This window comes from Bos indicus, chromosome 12 (genome assembly GCF_029378745.1).
Source record: "Bos indicus isolate NIAB-ARS_2022 breed Sahiwal x Tharparkar chromosome 12, NIAB-ARS_B.indTharparkar_mat_pri_1.0, whole genome shotgun sequence".
Classification (NCBI taxonomy): Eukaryota; Metazoa; Chordata; class Mammalia; order Artiodactyla; family Bovidae; genus Bos; species Bos indicus.
This window is the reverse complement of record NC_091771.1, coordinates 55131437-55150791: the sequence shown is the minus strand read 5'-3', so window position 1 is coordinate 55150791 and position 19355 is coordinate 55131437. Positions and strand designations below refer to the sequence as shown.

Here is a 19355-nt window from a genome sequence, read left to right as displayed (position 1 = left end):
CACAGAGAAAAAATGCTACTATCCAAGAAATATTAAAATGTAGGTTTAAATTCAGAACTAAACAAAGAAATACAAAATGAAACACTGAGATATCAAAATTTACCTATTAGATAAGCACAGGTTAAAAATTGTGGCAAAACTTACTATTGGTAAGATCTCTGGCGAAACAGTCTTTCTTAACTAGAATTAGAAATTTAAACCGGGGTTTCCCTTACCACTTGGTACAGTGTTAAGAATCTGCCTTGCAATGCAGGGGACACTAGTTTGATCCCTGGTTCGGAAAGATCCCACATGCCACATAACAACTGAGCCCGAGGGCTGCAACTACAAAAAGCCATGCACTCTAGAGTCCTGTGCTCTGCAACCAGAGAAACCACTGCAATGAGAAGCCAGCGCAACTCAACTAGAGAGGAACCCTCCTGCCCCTGCAATGAGAGAAAACTTGTGCATGCAACAACAAAGACCCCACACAGCCAAAAATCATTTTAAAATATATAAATAAATAATTATTATTATTTAAAGAAATGAAAACTGGAGAAATCTTTTGGGGAGCTGTTAGCAATAGTATCAGAAAAATTAATATACATAAATTGGACTAAAATTCTACTTCTATGAATCTATCCTAGCAGGGTAAGATAAATGCACGAATATATAGGAACAAGAATGCTTACCACAGCACTATTTATTCAAGCAAAACAACTGAACTCCAAGCCCTCAAAAAGAGAAAATCGAATGACTAGCAATAAAGTATCTTAAAATAAATATTCATCAAATATTTTCCATGAGTGGGACTTCAACTTCTTCATAGTTTTCTGAATTGCTTGATTTTTATTTTCTTCTTACAGTGAATATGTAATTCAGAAAAAAGTAAAATGAACCCATTTGTCATTTGGGAGACAGTGATACAGAAAAAAGTAGAGCAAGGTCAGTTATCTTTGGATAATTCTGGAACATAATGTATTCAATATAAATTGATAAAAAGTGATCATCAAAAGATAGCAGAGATTTTTGGTAAAATCTCTACCGTTTTACTGCAAGCATGCTAAACCCCTCCCAATCCTGATACTGTGATTTATAACACCTGCTGAGCTGCAGTGCTAATGACTGCCACATGGATGGTGCCCTTTGCCTCTGAGGCACCTGGAGCCTAGGACATTGGGTATTATTTTAGATTTCAGAAGTTTCAACCCACCAATAACTTAAGAAGTAGTAAAAAAGTACAAAAAAGAAGTAAGGCATAGGTGGAGGGGAGGTGACACATATATTCTTATGGCTGATTCACATTGTTGTATGGCAGAAACCAACACAGCATTGTAAAGCAATCATCCGCCAATTAAAAATATTTTTTTTTAAGTAAGGCATAAAAGCAACTTATTTTGGATTTCTGTGGTGGTTCAGTGTTTAAGACTTTGCCTTCCAATGCAGAGTCCAAATTCAATCCCTGATTGGATAGCTAAAATCCCACATGCCACACAGTACAGCCAAAATATAAAAATTTTTAAAGTATTTTTTAAAAAGAAAAAAAAAAAGGTAAAATAGATAGCCAACAGGAATTTGCTATATCGCTCAGGAAACTCAAACAGGTGCTCTGCACCAACCTAGAGGGGTGGGATGGGGAGGGAGATGGGAGGGAGGTTCAAAAGGGAGGGGATATATGTATACCTATGGCTCATTCATGTTGAGGTTGGATAGAAAACAACAAAATTCTGTAAAGCAATTATCCTTCAATAAAACAATAAATTTTTTAAAAAGAAACTTATTTTAACAGTTGTACAAAGTTCATGAGAAAAGGGTGACAAATAATGGGAAGATAATCATTTGTCTGTTGCCACAAACCCTGGCCCTGCCTGAGGTTGAAATGTTCCTAGGATGACTTGTATATATTAACAGAATATTTTTGGGAAATTTAAATATTTCAGCTTCTGTCTAAAACTGTCTTATCTGAACTCCATTCTAAAGTTAGAGTACTGGAGACATTAAGGGTCTTTTTCACCCACACCCACCCACATACATTCAGAGAGTCTTAGCTTTTTAATAAACCACTCAATATGTACTGCCAAAATGAGAGAATAACAGACACAGAGGCTCAGAGGGAGCTAACACCTGGGCCACTGCCCTGCTCAGAGGTGTCCCCTTTGGAAGCCTTCTTCTTAGCCCTGCTGAACCAACAAACCCTCAAGCACAACAAACTGCATCTCTTTCGTCTCCTGCCTTGGCAGGCAGGTTCCCTACCATTAACGCCACCTGGGAAGCCCAGTTGACTTAGTAGATGCCCTTAAATGGCTTTCCTGTGTTTTCATGGCTATTTGCCTCATCTCCCATTTAGACTGTCAGCTCCTTGGACCTAGACACTGGCAAATTCTCATCTCAAACCCACTGAGCAAAGTGATCAAGCCAGCAACTCTCAGGCCATGAAGACAGGAACCCTGCCCCCAGAAGGCCACTCCATGTTATTGAATAAGAAAGAGTAGTTGATAAATGTTTCCCCAAAATGCTAGAGAATAGGACTTGTAGTTCAAGACTCTAAATATTATTCTGAGTTGTTGTACTTTCACCTTCACAGGATCATCATGACCCAAAGAATTGAAAACCATGAAACATCATTGCCTTCTGAAGAACAACAAACACCTCTGTCACACATTGACTGTAACCGAATGTGCGTCTTCTTCCTAACAGAGGATGGAACTTCCAGCACCATTGCAGACACAAGGCTCCATCCCCAAGATATACACTTAAAAATTCACTGTTGGCAAGAGCCTAAATATCACTCTCACACAAGAAGGAATTCACATTTCTCAAGCATCTATATTTTCTGAACAAGTAATTAAATCAAGAGAACTTCCAGCCAGAAACAACCACATCAGCTAAATAGGTCCCACCTTCTCTCAAGTGCTCTAGTTTTTTGAGAAGGGGCTTCCCTTGTGGCTCAGCTGGTAAAGAATCTGCCTGCAAGGCAGGAGACCTGGGTTCAATACCTGGGTTGGGAAGATCCCCTGGAGAAGGGAAAGGCTACCCACTCCAGTATTCTGGCCTAGAGAATTCCAAGGGGTCACTTTTACTCATAATTCATAAAAACAAAAATCAAATGTTTCTGTAGAAATACCATTAACAGCTGAATATAACTAATAACAGTCACTGAAACATGCTTTAAATCTCTTTTTTATTCCTGCTGCTAAGTCACATCAGTTGTGTTCTACTCTGTGCAACCCCATAGATGGCAGCCCCACCAGGCTCCACAGTCCCTGGGATTCTCCAGGCAAGAACACTAGAATGGGTTGCCATTTCCTTCTCCCATTTTTATTCCTACATAAACACAAATAAGTAAAATACATAAATCAAATTGGGGGCTTCCCAGGAGGCGCATGTGGTAAAGAATCCACCTGTCAATGCAGGAGACACAAAGAGACACATGTTTGATCCCTGGGTCAGGAAGATCCCCTCGAGAAGGGCATAGCAACAAACTCCAATATTCTTGCCTCGGAAAATTTTATGGACAGAGGAGCCTGGCAGGCTACAGTCCATGGGGTTGCAAAGAGTCAGACATAACTAAGCAACTGAGCACTTATATAATTTTTTAAACTTTTTGGCAAACAATTATTTTTACCAAATAAACTACCAAGCCCAAGTGAACTGAAATTATCACTGCTACTTATTGAGAACTTCCCATACACTAGCTTTTGTAGGTACTTTATATCATCCAATCCCAACAGCAAGTCTTTTACAGGTGGGAACTAAGGTTAATTACCTGACTCATTCATTCATCTTATTTAAAAATATTTGAGATACTTATATGTGCCAGGTCCTTCAGTGCTGGGGATTAAATGGCAGGCAGCACCCACTCGGATTCCTCATGGAGCTTAAAATACAGCAAAGGAGACAGTTAATAAACGATCACTCAATTGTTACATGAATGTTTGCAGCAGAGATGGTCAGAAGAACAAGGAGATCTGACCGAGTCAAAAGGTCAGAAAAAAGGTTTTCTAAAAAGAAGACGAGAGATTTGAAAGATAAGTCAGAGTTAACACAGCAAAAGGCCAGAAAGTGAAAGGGGAAATTGCATATACAAAAGTAATAGTCATAGCAGCAGAAAGCAGGGGGTGCGGTGGGTGTGACAAAGGTTGGGAAGGAAAAGTGGACAGACTGTAGGACCAGGAAATTGGGTTAAGGACTTGGATCTTTATCCCAGGAAAAATGAAAAGCCAAGTTTGAGCATCAAGGCATCCTGATGAGATTTGCCCCAAATGGTTGGAATTTTCACAAAGAACCTGAAAGGCAAAAATAGTCCACTATTTGGGGGCTTTCTGGAAGCTATTTTAAAAATGCATTCTTGAAAGTTAGCAAAGTGCTAACTTCTAAATTTGAAGCTACAGGCTATTTAATTTTAATTATTAATATATTTCGGAAAAGGCAATGGCACCCCGCTCCAGTACTCTTGCCTGGAAAATCCCATGGACGGAGGAGCCTGGTAGATTGCAGTCCATGAGGTCACTAAGAGTGGGACATGACTGAGCGGGACACGACTGAACGACTTCACTTTCACTTTTCACTTTCATGCATTGGAGAAGGAAATGGCAACCCACTCCAGTGTTCTTGCCTGGAGAATCCCAGGGACAGACGAGCCTGGTAGGAGGCCGTCTATGGGGTCGCACAGAGTTGGACACGACTGACGCGACTTAGCAGCAGCATTAATATATTTAGACTTTTGCCAAATGCATTTTTGAAGGAAAAGACTCATGAGTTTTCTTTTAGCTATAGTCTAGCTCCCCCATGATCAGTCTTTTTGTTAATTTCTTTATTATACAGTTAGAGAATAGATGTTCCCTACAGATTTTCTTTCAAGCACATAAAATTTCCATAAAGATTTATTTTTAAACTTTACAATATTTACTATTCCAGGGGTTAAAAATCATGGCCTTAAAAGACTTATTTCAGTCACTTGCTAATAATTACACAAAACACAATAGTAATTTCTAGGTTAACAGAATGACTCGTTTAGTCATTAAAAAAAATCTCAAAACTCTGTATTTAAGAAAATTCAGGTTAATAAAAAAATTTACTTAATTTCATTCATTCATTGGAAAGCACTTACTGAGTGTGAACGTTTAGGAATTTCAAAGTGAGTGTTTTTGGTTTTTTGAAAGAATAATATGGTAAAGAATCTATTTTCAGTTCCAGCCCACTAAGTCCAAGGCAGTCCCAATATATATTCCCTCAGATCCTTGGGGCAGATTAGCCTTTTGAATAGTCACACCCAACACACAGTTTGTATAGAAATGCTGTTTTATACAACCCCACAATATCCTCAAATGATCCACAATTCACTGTAACTTCATAATACTTCCTGTCCAAAGGATCAGGACAGGAAGAAGAAATTGAGTCAGCATGCACCCATCTTCCATTTACCAAATTGAACATTTTTCGACCTGACCTATTAACTGAGATTAATTCAGGGCTGGCTGGCAGCCTGGATGTGATGGCATCTGAATTATAAGAAGGACCATCATGCAATGTGTTTGACATCTTCCTCAGAGAACAAGCTGAACTTCCTATGCCCTTTTGATCACAGGTCCACATAATGGAAAGTATAAAGCCCAAAACTCCTATTTTCAGAGGCTAAAATCTTAGTAATATCCAAATACTCATTTCAATTTGTGGTTTTTACTTTAGCATCTAGGTTAAAAAGATTCCAAAATAAAGGGCATGCGTGTGTGCTAAGTCACTTCAGTCGCATTCAACTCTTTGTGACCCCATGGACTGTAGCCCCCACGCTCCTCTGTCAATGGGGATTCTCCAGTGGGTTGCCATGCCCTCCTCCAGGGTATCTTCCCGACCCAGGGATTGAACCCATGTCTCCTGCAGCTCCTGCACTGCAGGCAGATTCTTTACTGCTGAGCTACCAGGGAAACCCCAAAATAAAGGGACCAAATGTTAAAAACAGAATAAAACATATAAACCTGGGACTATCTGGGGAAAGGCAAAGCAACAATACGATGGTCTCACCAATTAGACTTTCTCTCCAGACATCAGTCTTACAAGGGAAGAAGCCTGACTGTTAGGTCAAGGGATAAATATAATGGTAATATACTGAGAAAAATCATATTGACCAGTAGAGAAATTTTGCCTTGTTACAGAAATTCAGTCCATAACTGACTTTTCATAAATTGTAGTAATACAGTTCCTAGAGCTGGCAGGAAGACTGATTAACCTGTAGAAATTGCCAAGTAGATAGATTCAGGTTGACTGTAAGATTTCTGAAAAAAACCAGACCAACAAGAGCCTCCAGTTCAAGATGAACCCATCACTTCTCTTACCCAAGGATGACTCCAGATCTTTCCCCCAGTCTAGCTAAGGATAAAAGGACATCACCAAAGAAGGTCAGATACAGAGATAAACTCTTCCCAGTCTTCCTAGGGATGTAGATAAGAACTGAGTGTTCTATTTTGAATTTCTATTGTAGCAACTCCCAATTCTCTCCAAGAGGTAACAGATACAGAATTTGAAGATTCAAAGCAATTCAAAAAGTAAAATGACTACAGTCCTGGCTGTCAAATCAAAAGGTCATTATTGCAAAGCCTTTAACTTAGGAAGGTCCCTCCCAAAAGAGTCCATGCATAATTTTATTAAGGCAATTGAGATACTCAATTTTTACTCTTGGAAGCAGTATACACTGTTGTGTATACTGGGCCATCTTTAAATAGGAATAGATAGATAATTCACCTTGGTTATAAAACTAAAAACTAAATAAAACAATCAATGTTCTTCTTTGTCTCAAAAAACACAGCATATCACTGCAAGATATGGTTGGTTATCAAAACTGGATCTAAACCAGTAAAGCCAAGTGGTTCAGTCAATCTCATAAAAAAAAAACTGGAACTAGAGTTGTTTAAAACTACATTCTCCTGTTACTAGGATATAAACCAGAAACTTAGATGAGTGAGTGCAACCTTGGAAATATCTGACTTAACTTGTACAACAGACCTATTGGTAAATAAGCAGCCTACACTGTCGATCTGAGAAGGCGATGGCACCCCACTCCAGTACTCTTGCCTGGAAAATCCCATGGAGGGAGGAGCCTGGTGGGCTGCAGTCCATGGGGTTGCTAAGAATCGGACACCACTGAGCGACTTCACTTTCACTTTTCACCTTCATGCATTGGAGAAGGAAATGGCAACCCACTCCAGTGTTCTTGCCTGGAGAATCCCAGGGACAGGGGAGCCTGGTGGGCTGCTGTCTATGGGGTCTCACAGAGTTGGACACGACTGAAGCGACGCAGCAGCAGCAGCAGCAGCACACTGTCTATGGAAGACTGGGGGAGGCAAAATTCACACCTGTTTATACACTGCCTCATTTGAAAAAAACAAACTGAAGGTACTTAGAGTTAATAAAGGACTTTCCAGGTGGCTCAGGGGTAAAGAATCCACCTGCAATGCAGGAGATGCAGGAGACAGGTTTGATTCCTGTGTCAAGAAGATCCCCTGGAGAAGGAAATGGCAACCCACTCCAGTATTCTTGTCTGGAGAACCCCATGGACAGAGGAGCCTGTCAGGCTACAGTCCATACGGTTGAAAAGAGTTGGACACTACAGAAGCGATTGAGTCAGCAAGTGATAGTTAAAAAAAGGAAGTCCAAAGAAATGAACACAAAATTAAAAGGCAGAAATAAGATCCCACTGGTCAATGACTGCGATTAAGAGCACCTGTTACTTTGTGCCTCCAGAGAACTAGAGGTAAGTGTTGGGGTAGCAGGTGTTTCCAAAGATTGGGCATTTTTCAACATCAGTCAAGCAGGAACACCTGTTCACATATTAGGGTTACCTCTCTCGAACTCTCCACAACACATTTCAAAATGGACTCCATTGTGAAGTTTTACATAACATTCTTTCAAAACTCTAAAGTATCTCCCCAAATTAACCCATTATAATTTTGGCACATAACATGAAATCAATCTTAGGACACATTATAATAGCTACACCAAACACTTCACTAGGCGTGCATGCACGCACGCACACACACACACACACACACAGAAACATACTTCCTCTTGGGGATCACAACTAAGTAATCTTGGAGGCACAAGATAGTGCTTTATACACCACGTGCGGAAAGTAGCAACAATGAATAATAATTTTAAAAAAATAGTAAGGAGTAAATTAGAAAGAACCCAACAGATTCTCATTTTTACATTGCCCTTAAGGTATAGGTTAAATATTTTCCCAGCTTGCAAACCGGATGTTGGGTGAGCTAGATTACACGGAATTCCTTCCAGTTCATTAAAAATAAATTCCTAGATTCTTCCCTATTGGCTCTGTAAACACAGAAGGTGTTCTAAACAGCCAGAAGCTTCTAACTTAAATTCCACTTTATGCTTTGAGCCCCAACAGCGTGTTTTCGCAGAGCTCCTGCAGTGCTGGAAACACAGCCTGACACAAGTATCCCCTAAGCAACAGCCGTCGGGTTTCTTTCACCTGTTCGGCCCGAGACTTGTTGGCCAGACTGAGGCAGCGAGTTCCCGCCAGCCTCGCACACCCTGGCTTTGGCCGCCAACTCCGTCCCCCTCGGGAAAAGCTGGGGTTCTTCGGCACCTGGGCCCCTCATTCGCATTCAAACGGAATGTGTCTGCTGAGAGGGTAGGGAAAGGCACCTGCTGTTGCACTTACATGAAAAACGTCTTTTTATTCTTTGTGAACCGGCCGGACCAAGGTACATTTTGGAAGGCAACCCCGGCTGCTCTCGTGGAGTCGCGTTGAAGAAAGCAACCCCAGCCCCGCGCCGGGCGAGTGGGCGCCCCCTGGTGGCCCGACGGGCCGCGAGCGCAGCGGCGCCTGCGTCCGCTCTGAGGCTCGGAGGACCTGAGGACTCGGGCGTCCGGGGAGCGGCCGGGGCTAGGGGAGGCCCCGTTGTCCTGGGGACGCCGCGGAGCAGGCGGACTTAGCCCGGTCCACCCGCACCCGAGGGGTAGGGGGGGGGACAGGAGGCCAGCGTCCGGAAATAACGCAGGCCACTTCCCCTGCCACCTCTGGTTCCAAACCCGGGGCGAGGAGCCCTAGAGAAACATGGAGAAGGCAGGGGAGAAAGCGTGGCCGGGAACACGCCCGGGACATCCGCAGACGAAGGCTCGGGACAGGGCGGCGAGCGCCAGGGCGGTTGTGAACCGAGGTGGGCTGGAACCAGACCCGGGAAATCTAGCACCACGTTTTCCTAGCAGTTTCAAGAACTCTAACCCCAGGACCGCGAGGTCGCAGGTGCTATTCGGGAGTTCTGACCGTACTTCCCTGTAAAGTAAAATCATTCTGTAAATCATTCTGAATCCAATATTAAGAGTGTGTTGGGGGGGGGGGGGGTGTTAATTTCCCATTGGTGCTCCCACGTTCCTGCACGTTTCTTTGTAAACGATCGGCAGTTAGAGCAGTGCATATGTATGCATTTCCTATCTTTACATTTCTTTTTGTAAGTGGGAAAATAGATCACCTTCAAAATGGACAACAGAATCTTATTGGGGAGTGTTCTACGTGACAAGGAGAGTCAGAAATGAAAGCTGATTCTTCTAGTTGAGGAGGAAATCTGCAGTGGAACAGCGAGCCCCCTCCCATTTCAGAAGCCCGTGATGTGGCCCTTAGTTATCGTGTACGTGTGTAGGATTGAGTTAACTAAAATTTTTAAAGGCCTAGACTGTAGCATTTCCATCAGCAATTGCGTGAAACAAAACGGTAAGAAAGATCTTCACAAATCTTCCATCTGTACCTCACTCCCTCTGTTAGAACATCTAATATTAAACCGAAAAGCTACAATTGACACCATCAAAAGCAAATCCCGGCCAGAGCAGAAGGTACTTGAAACCCAAATCTGCATTCCGCCCCTCTCGTACGCCGCTCGGAGGTGGGGGAGGCGGTTTGTCCCGGTGCCTGGTGTATAATCGGGTTAATCCAGTAGACAAAGGATAAACCAATAGCCCTCCCACCTCACTTCCCGCTCCCCTACCCCTCCCCCTGCTTCTCTCCCCGTCGCCCCCTCGAGGGGGAATAGAAAAGGGGAGAGCCTGTCTTGCAATGGATTCCGAAGAAAGTCTCAAAACCCGCAACTGGTTTTTAGTGCTAACATAGCCTGGCCGGGATTAGTCTAAAACGTTCATTCCCTTCTCCTAGTGGCGGGGAGAAAGTTCCCTAAATCCACCGAGCTCAAGGTTCGTCCTCCTGGCCTCTGGGGAAAACTTTAAGGTCAGTGTTTCCTTGAAACTAGATCAACTGACCCCGCCGTGCCCAGCCCGGCCCCGCGGGCACCGCGCGTGACGGCGGCCCGGGCGGCAGGACCGGCCCGGGTACGCGCGGGGCGGCGCGGTTGCCCTTTTGAATGCCTCCTGCGGCTCGGAGCGCTGGCGGGCGCTGGAGTGTGAGTGAATGTAGCCCCGCGGAGCCAATGAGCTGGGACCGGATGCGATATATCCTCTGGGACAACAACTGCTCTGTTCCGCCTCGGATCCACATGACGCCATTTACTGCTGCCGCGGCCGCCGCAGAGCTCCCTGCCTCCTCCGGAAAGGCGAGGGCGCAGGCCAACGGCGAGCCCCCCCCCCGCGGCCGGGCCCCAGACCCTCCTCCTTCTCCTCCTCCTCCTCCTCTTTCGCACCCACCGCCCCCGCCTCAGCCTCGCCGCCGCGCCTCCACAACGCCCAGTCTGCACCGCCGAGAGCTGCGCGCCGCAGCGCGAGCGGAGAAGAGGGGCCGGCGGAGCGCGCAGCGCCCAGGCCCCCGCGCCCGCCCGGCCCGGCTCGGCCCGTCCCGCCGCCCCGCGCGCCCCCGCGCCGCCTCCGCTCGGACGCGGCCGCGGCTGCACGACTTGGCCATCTGGCTTTTAGGTCCTCGCGAAGGCCGTTTTCTTTTCTCAATTCGCTCATCTGCTGGGAGAGGAGACTCGCCGTTGGCGCTTCGGCCTCCAGTTCATTGAGAAAAAAGGGGGGAAAAAAAAGGGAAATACTCCGCGTGCGCTTCTAGAAGGGGGGTCGCCTCCAGCCCCGAACTCCAGAGTGTTCTTCGGCTAGGACTTGGCTCCGGATTTTTTTCCTCTCCTTTTCTCGTCCAGCCAATCGCTCAGAAGTTAGACTGAAGCAGAGTTTGGAAGGAAGGAGAGGCAAAAAGTTTGCATCAGGGCTGGATTTATTTGCACATCTCGGAAAGAAGAGAATCCAACGGAGAGGGGTTGGTGCAAAGCCGCGATCACGGTGAGGCGCGTTTGGCCGGCTCTTCCCTTCCTGGCGCCGCGGCCGGCGCGTTGTGGGCAACATGGAGTAGGTGCAGCCGGACCGGCAGTGGGGTCCGGCTCTCCTCGGGCCTCCCTTTCTCTCCCCCGCAGGTTTTCCGTGGGGAGCCCGGGAACTGCCCGCGGATCAGCCTCGCCCCGGCCTCGGCCTTCCTCGGCGGCGCGAGGGTGGGGGGGGCGGTTGCAGCGCGCGCGGGGTGCCGTGTCCCCGGCCCCACGACCCAGCGCACCCGCGCTGGGGGTCTCCGGGTGGCGGCCGGCTCACGGCGGCGCACTGGCCGTGAACTGGGCGCCGAGAGCGGGAGAGGCAGGGAACCACTTTGTGTTTTCCAGGGCGCCGCTGAAGGCGCCCGCACTTCGAACCTGTTCTCTCCGGGGAAGGCAGGTCCCGGGAGAGGCAGTCCCGAGGCAGGGGCGCCGGGGTACCGAGGGAGTGCGGGTCGCTGCCTAGCGGGTGGAAAAAAAGAGGACAGGGTGGCGAGTGGAGGGCGCCCCCGCCTCAGCTCGGCGTGGACTGCGGCGAGCACGCAGAGGGTGGGAGCGTCGCCCTGCCTGGCGCCGCGTCTCCGCGGTTCGGAAGTGCAGCTTTCTCTTTTTTCCGTTCGCCGCGGTCGGCCTGGGTCACGCTTTTTTTTTTTTTTTTTTTTTTTGGACGATTGGGCTGACCCAGCACAGGAAGAAAGTCATCAAGCGGTCGCGATCGTTTTCCATTACCTGAAAATAGGTGGCAAAAGAGACTAGGTTTGGGTTTGTTTTTTTTTTACTTTACTTTGATGGACTGATCCACTTTTTTTGTGTGGTTGCTGCTTTTTTTTTAATTCGGAACCTTGTGCGTTTTTACAATGCGGTTTCTGTGTCGGATTGCCGCACCCTTGTGCTGAAGTCCTTTCTCCCTCATCCTTAGTCTGATCACACACAGTTCTTAATGGGGGGTTTAAAAGTGGTGGGGGGGGTGTTGACGAGGGAGCATGGGGCGGGGGTGGGGTGGTGCTGCGAAGGGGAAGAGGGATCAGCGGAAATAACTTTAGCAAACCTCCTTACCCCCCAAAAGATGCTACTTTGCACTGCAAGCATAGCGGCAAGTGTCCAGCTTAGGGACCTGGGTCTTGCATGCTCGGCGTAAGGCGCTGGAAAATGTTCTTAATTTTTAAAGCAATTTTTCTGAGACGAATACATATCTGCATACAGATGTATATTTTTAATATACAGGCGCGTGCACATTGCAGGCATGGCCCCTCAGGGCAGCGCAGGGTGGCGTCGCCGAGTGTGCCAGGGTTAGATGACCCGGCTCTGTGTCTCAGGCAGGACTTTCTTCCTCGCGGAGTCGGGGCTGGAAACCAGTGCCCTGCGTTCGAGGGCCTTGGCCGGAACGTCCTGCGATGGGCTGTGTGACCTCCGCCTGAGGGTGAAGCGGCTCCCTCTTGGACCTGGGAGCCAGTTCTTCGGGGTGGGAGAGATTTCTATCTGGAAAGGCAGGGAGGGGTTCCTCCAGCGTTCCAGGGCATGTTCCTTTGCTAGGCACCCCCGCCCCTTCCCCCCCACCCCCGCCCCCGCCTGTCTGTCCGTCCCGGGATTGTGCGCAGGGGGCCAGCTTGGCCGCTGGGCTGCGTCTGTCCTCCCGGAGAAAAGTCCCTCGGGGCTCCGACAGAGTCCCACCTGCTGGGGACGGCGTTGGAGCGCAGATAGAGCCGATAAACTAAGAACAGCGCTGTCTTGTCTGCCTTTCTGTTGGAGCTGAGATCCGGTTTCCAGCTCTGCCTTTTTCCGAATTGGAAGGCGTGTGTCACCTGCCTGTGTCTGTTTTCTAAAAAATCAGACTGGATGAAGGTCCACTTTTGCGCGTTTTTGGTCATTGTAGACTGGGTTGACAAAGAGGATGGTCGTTTTGAAATTTAACAGAGGGATGGCAATTTAAGCGGTTACTTGTCAGGATTGATAGATTTGCGATGTGACACTTGAATTTTTAAATCACTTCCTGTTATCACCAATCAGTGTATGTTTTCAATTATTAGGTTTTGGGAAATGGGCAAAAGCAGTTAAGATTTTGACGTGATTCATTTCTAAAACAGGGAAAACGGGTCTTTTAGCTGCAGAATTTAAGATTTTCTCCGAGGCTTTCAGGTTGTAAAATATGTGATTCTCAAGTTGTTGGGAAGTTGAAAATAAGTTCCTCTCTTTTGTTGCTAGAGGTGTAAGTTTGCTCTATTGTATTCCTGGCACCTAACAGGATTTAAATTGATGTATTTTCAATTCTATAACTTCGTGCTACTATATAGTTAATGATAATGCATGATTGTTGTATAAACTGTATATTCCTGGGGAAGAGAAGTATTTACCCTTTTTTTGCATGTCATTTCATCCTATGGGATTTTGTAAAGTCACAGAATAGTTCAAGCTGTTTAATGTAAAAGCAGATGTAAAGTAGGAACCAAGAATTTCTAGGCTGTATCTATTGAAGTTCCAGGCAAAAATGACCATGATAAGTTGAAACCTATTTCACAATTTGAAAAGGTATTCAGCTTTTGAAAATGTCAGTATGAGTTATGTTCCAAGAGTACTTTCCTGCAGTTTTTACAGGGAACCTGAACCTTGCAGATTTTTTGCTTATACGAGTAAGGAATCCTTACTCATGTGATTGAAGCAAAGATCAGTTTGGTGTCACTACACTTCACAGGATTAAAGAACAGTGGATACCTAGCTGTAATTTTTACTTTTGGGTACAGGCATGGATAAGACAGCTGTCCTAATATGTTCCACAGCCACTCCATTTTCAAAGTCTGTTTCTCCAGAGGATGTGGGGAGTGAAGAGTTAAGCCAGGTGGGTGGAGAGTGGGTAGTATTCTGGAGTGTAAACCGTCTCCTTCCTCTTGGTTTCCGCAGGAATTCAGATGTGTTCTCAGCCTGCTGGAGTGACTACACTTCCCAGACCTGATGGAGGCCAGAGCTCAGAGTGGCAGCGGGTCACAGCCATTGCTGCAGGCACCCCGTGACAGTGGCCGGCAGCGTGGGGAGCCCGACCCCAGGGACGCCCTCCCCCAGCAGGTACACGTGCTGTCTCTGGATCAGATCAGGGCCATCCGGAACACGAATGAGTACACGGAGGGGCCCACTGTGCTCCCCAGAGCTGGGCTCAAGCCTGCTCCTCGCCCCACGGCCCAGCACAAACATGAAAGACTCCACGGGCTGCCCGAGCCCCGCCAGCCCTCCCGGCCCCAGCACCCGCCGGCCCACCCTTCAGCCAGGGCCTCTCTAGCCCGGTCCATCAGCACAGTCAGCTCGGGCTCTCGCAGCAGCACGAGGACAAGTACTAGCAGCAGTTCCTCCGAACAGAGGCTCCTAGGATCCTCCTTCTCCTCGGGGCCTCTGGCAGACAGGATCATCCGAGTGCAGCCCAAATCGGAGCTCAAGCCAGGTGAGCTGAAGCCACTGAGCAAGGAAGATGTAGGGCTGCACGCCTACAAGTGTGAGGACTGCGGCAAGTGCAAGTGCAAGGAGTGCACCTACCCGAGGCCTCTGCCGTCAGACTGGATCTGCGACAAGCAGTGCCTTTGCTCGGCCCAGAACGTGATCGACTACGGGACCTGCGTGTGCTGTGTGAAGGGTCTCTTCTATCACTGTTCCAACGACGACGAGGACAACTGTGCGGACAACCCGTGCTCTTGTAGCCAGTCTCACTGTTGTACACGTTGGTCAGCCATGGGCGTCATGTCCCTCTTTCTGCCTTGCTTATGGTGTTACCTGCCAGCCAAGGGTTGCCTTAAATTGTGCCAGGGGTGTTATGACCGGGTGAACAGGCCTGGGTGCCGTTGTAAAAATTCAAACACAGTTTGCTGCAAAGTTCCCACTGTCCCACCCAGGAACTTTGAAAAACCAACATAGCATCATGAATCAGGAAGATTGCAGTCATAAGGATTATTTCCCTCTGCCCCTCCTTTTTTTTTTTTTTTAAATACACACATATGCAACCAACTAAGCAGCTAGAATCTTGGCACTGTTGATAGAGGGTTGGGATATCCTGTGCTGTTTGCAGTGAAATGCTTTTTTCATCCATGTGCCATTTTAATTGATATGCTTGTTAGAACTCAGCTAGTGGAGCTCAGAGTATGGGATACAGACGTTGGTGACCTACATGTTGCATAAGCTAAAGCAATAGACACTCTAGGTGAAGTTTTTGTTTGTGAATAGTACTTGCAAAATTTGTAAATTAGCAGATGACTGCCCCTCTCCCTTCTCCCACCCCCGTTGTTTTCTCCAGAGATAATGTGCTATATTTTTGTATATACAATAATATTTGCAACTGTGAAAAACAAGTTGTGCCGTACTATACGGCACATTCACAAAATATTATACTAATATGTTGTACATTCGGAAGAATGTGAATCAATCAGTATGTTTTTAGATTGTATTTTGCCTTACAGAAAGCCTTTATTGTAAGACTCTGATTTCCCTTTGGACTTCATGTATATTGTACAGTTACAGTAAAATTCAACCTTTATTTTCTAATTTTTTTCAACATATTGTTTAGTGTAAAGAATATTTATTTGAAGTTTTATTATTTTATAAAGAAGAATATTTATTTTAAGAGGCATCTTACAGATTTTGCCCCTTTTATGAGGATGTGATAGTTGCTGCCAATGAGGGGTTACAGATGCATATGTTAAATATAAAATAGAAAATATATTAACGTTTGAAATTAAACTGAGCTGTATTGTCTTATTTTACATTTTCTTTGGTTTTTTTTTTTTTTGAAGTGAAAAAAAAACCATTTTAGAAATAGTATTTCAGTGACATATAGTTTCACTTATCTTATGCTTGCTGCTTTAAAGTGGAGATTTGGTGATTTTCAGGGATAATTCTAGCAATCAGGAGAAATAATTGAGCACTTGACTCACTTAACGGTATTAATCATAGGAGGGCTCATTTTGGCTCCTGTTGTTTTGCTGATTTGCAGACTAGCCTTTGTTTTGCAGGTTTAAAAAAAAGTCTTAAGGAATTCATTCAGGAGACTTACCTAAAAGATGAACCATTAGACTTTTTTTTTTTATATAAAGTTATTAAGAATGAATGTCAAGGCTGATTTAAGACCAGAGAAATGAATCTGGTTCAACATTTATTGACTGGTCTCTGTGTCAGGCATGCAGTAAACACAGATCAATGCTTACAATTGAGGCAAAATGTTTTCTTGACTTAACTGGCCGTGTTTTTCCTAGTCTCTGGTTTTAGACTGTTGGGCTTATCGCCATGATACAAGAAAAAGACATGGAAAATATAACTTGTTTGATTCAGGTACTGGGTATCAAGGAATTTCATCCTATATTGGCCTAATAATTCAGGCCCAAGCAGCCCCAACTTAGCTGTTTGAGAGGCCAACTTGAGAGTCCCTGTCTTAGTTGTTTAATCAGATTATCCAGGAAATTGTTAAATTTTACACTGGGAAAATTTTACACTGCAGTATGGCAAAAAAAAAGCCAGTGTTTGTAGTTATCTTTTGGAAGCAAGCATACAACAAGCTCTTACAAGCCCATCTTGACAAATACTGGGTTTTCTTATTTGTAAGAAGTCACTTGATTAGTCACTTCATGGCTGATTATTTTTTTTTCCAAAAGCACAAGCTTTTGCTGCCAAGAATCACCGGAAGTCTAGGAAATGATTTACCTGTCATTATTGTTTAATCTCTCGTTTCCTGTTCTAAGGCCTTAGTTAAGAAGTCTTAGTACAGGCTGTCTTCTGTTTTGTTTTTTGAAATTGGCTTTCAAGGAACTATATAGCCTCCTAAACCAAGACATTGCTATAATGTTTTGCTGTAAAAGGACACCTTTAGTACCCTCTATGCTTTTCAAAAAACACAAAGCTAAATTAATTCGGAAATTATTTACTCTTTGGTCTCAACTTTGGAATACTGAATGTTGCAATTCTAATACTCTTAAGGTCTAATCCTGATGGTCTCAGAATTAGAATATTAGGGAAAAAATAGGGCAGAGTTTCTTATTCACTATATAGTTTTTCAGAATTTATAAAGCACAAAAATTTTGATTAACCAGTTTCTGACTGTTCATCAGACAGATACTGCCATATGCACTGATAAAACTATTTTGGTATAGAAATTCTGAGAGTTCCTTTTTTTTCTTTTTAACACATGAGCAGCTTTCAAAGTCTAATCTAGATAAATTTATCAGATGCCATTGGGCGTTTATTGAAAATGTAGATTAAGGACCTCTTTCCATGATTATTGAATCAGTTTCTTATCCTGTTGCTTAAGGATTTGCATTTTTAATCATTCTACTAGTGATTATGTATAGTTTGAGACCTACTGAATTAGAAATTGCTAATTTGTCTTTTTTTGTTTTTTGAGTGAAGTCCGTTGTAAACCATAATTCACTAGTTTGAATGTGGAACATGGTAATAAACCAGCTGAAGCTAGAAGAGAACTTGGCATGCTGCTGCTGCTAAGTCGCTTCAGTCGTGTCTGACTCTGTGCGACCCCAGAGCCCACGAGGCTCCCCCATCCCTGGGATTCTCCAGGCAAGAACACTGAAGTGGGTTGCCATATCCTTCTCCAATGCAGGAAAGTGAAAAGTGAAAGTGAAGTTACTCAGTCGTGTCCGACTCTTTGCGACCCCATGGACTGCAGCCTACCAGGCTCCTCTGTCCATGGGATTTTCCAGGCAACAGTACTGGAGTGGGTTGCCATTACCTTCTCCAAGAACTTGGCAGAAGTATATATAAAGTCCTGATAAAAATTATTTAAAGATAAATAAGGAAAACTGGATTCCTCAAGAAGCTTCCAACTAATCTATTAAATGTTGAGTTTGTCTATAAACCAATAGAGAATTCATTTTCAGAATATAAAAACTGAAATATTAAATGACTATCTAAACAGGTTGAAAAAGCTGATGTTCACTTTTCAGTGTGTTAAAAGAGTTTTTCAGTGTTCCAGGTCATCTCACTAAGGTGGAGGAATCATCACCTCAAATTCATGAAAATTCTTATAAATACCAGTTGATAAGGCAGTGGTCATTATTTGGATATTGTGATAGGTTAAAAGTACAATGATACAGTCAGCATTAGTTGACTGCTTAGCATTTAGGGATATCTTTGCTATATATTCTGGTTTCTTGCCTTTTATTTTCTTAGAAACTATTGAAATTCATTTAAGGATGACAAATTGATTGCTGTTACTGAAAACAGTCATTTATGTGTGTTGAGATTTTAAGTCCCTGCCAGGGCTCTCCTTGTCAGAACATGCTCTGGGCATTGTCTGTGAAAGAAGAAAGCCAAAACCAAGTGCAGGTACTCCCAACCAAACTTTGTGCATAAATTCTTTCTCCAATACACCTTTGTCTCAGGGACTACTCGCCTCCAGGTTATGTAAGATAGTGATGAGGTCAGATAAATGAGTTCACTCTTTGCCCAGTGCGGCAAGATGCTGGATAGACGGTTGATGGGTTTGACGCTTTTGAACATGCATGTCAGAACTTTCAAAGGTTTATGGGTTTTGAGTTTCACTTGTAGTAACATCCCAAATTGGCCATTTACCCTCCTCTCTTAAATGTGCAGAAAGACCAGGATGTATGTGCCAAAGTCTCAGCTTTGAAAATGGGCTAAACAGTGTAGATCAAAAACATTGTTAGTCATCTTGCGCACGATAGTTCACACTATTTTAGTAACGGAAAATACAAATAGGCGTTAACTAGTTACATGAATAGTGTATCAGTATCCATTCTTTGGTTTTTAGTATTTATTAAGACACAAGTGATGTTCATTTCTACTTTAGGCCAATTGCTTCATTTCTCTGAAATACCAAGGTTGTGTCTCCATTGAGTGAAGAATAGAGCAGAATTTTAAAATAAGGCCTGTCCGATTTCTCTGAACTGATTGTCAGAATGAAGCTTTACATCTGGATTACTTAACCACTGGTTTGGCCGCTCATGGGAGGATAAAGCTGCCAGATTATAGTTTGGGTTTCATTTGGATATCATTCATTCCTCTATCTGCCTTATAAAATGAGAGACAACTATGTGAATAATGAAAGACAGTGTGCATTTTACTTACTATACCTCTGGTCAAAATTAAAGATACTTGTTTAACTTACAGTCAAAGGGA

At 44.6% G+C, this 19355-nt stretch overlaps 1 protein-coding gene and 1 long non-coding RNA gene across 2 annotated transcripts in view; one reads left to right on the top strand and one right to left on the bottom strand.

Moving 5' to 3' along the window:
• The window catches only part of LOC139186225 (uncharacterized), a 182385-nt gene extending 173735 nt beyond the window's left edge, over nucleotides 1–8650 (bottom strand). Inside the window, exon 1 of the long non-coding RNA XR_011569786.1 lies at nucleotides 8465–8650. This is a non-coding gene — a long non-coding RNA (uncharacterized lncRNA). The remainder of the gene's footprint in view (nucleotides 1–8464) is intronic.
• Nucleotides 8651–10822: 2172 nt separating this feature from the next.
• On the top strand, nucleotides 10823–15950 carry SPRY2 (sprouty RTK signaling antagonist 2). Its single transcript, XM_019971620.2, has 2 exons — nucleotides 10823–11214; nucleotides 14133–15950. The coding sequence occupies exon 2, from the start codon at nucleotides 14184–14186 to the stop codon at nucleotides 15129–15131; it is 948 nt and encodes a 315-aa protein (XP_019827179.1). The 5' UTR covers nucleotides 10823–11214; nucleotides 14133–14183; the 3' UTR covers nucleotides 15132–15950.
• The last annotated feature ends 3405 nt before the right edge of the window (nucleotides 15951–19355 follow it).

Excerpts from the sequence above, each read along its gene's own strand:
- SPRY2 (XM_019971620.2), top strand. The coding sequence starts at position 14,184 with ATGGAGGCCAGAGCTCAGAGTGGCAGCGGGTCACAGCCATTGCTGCAG.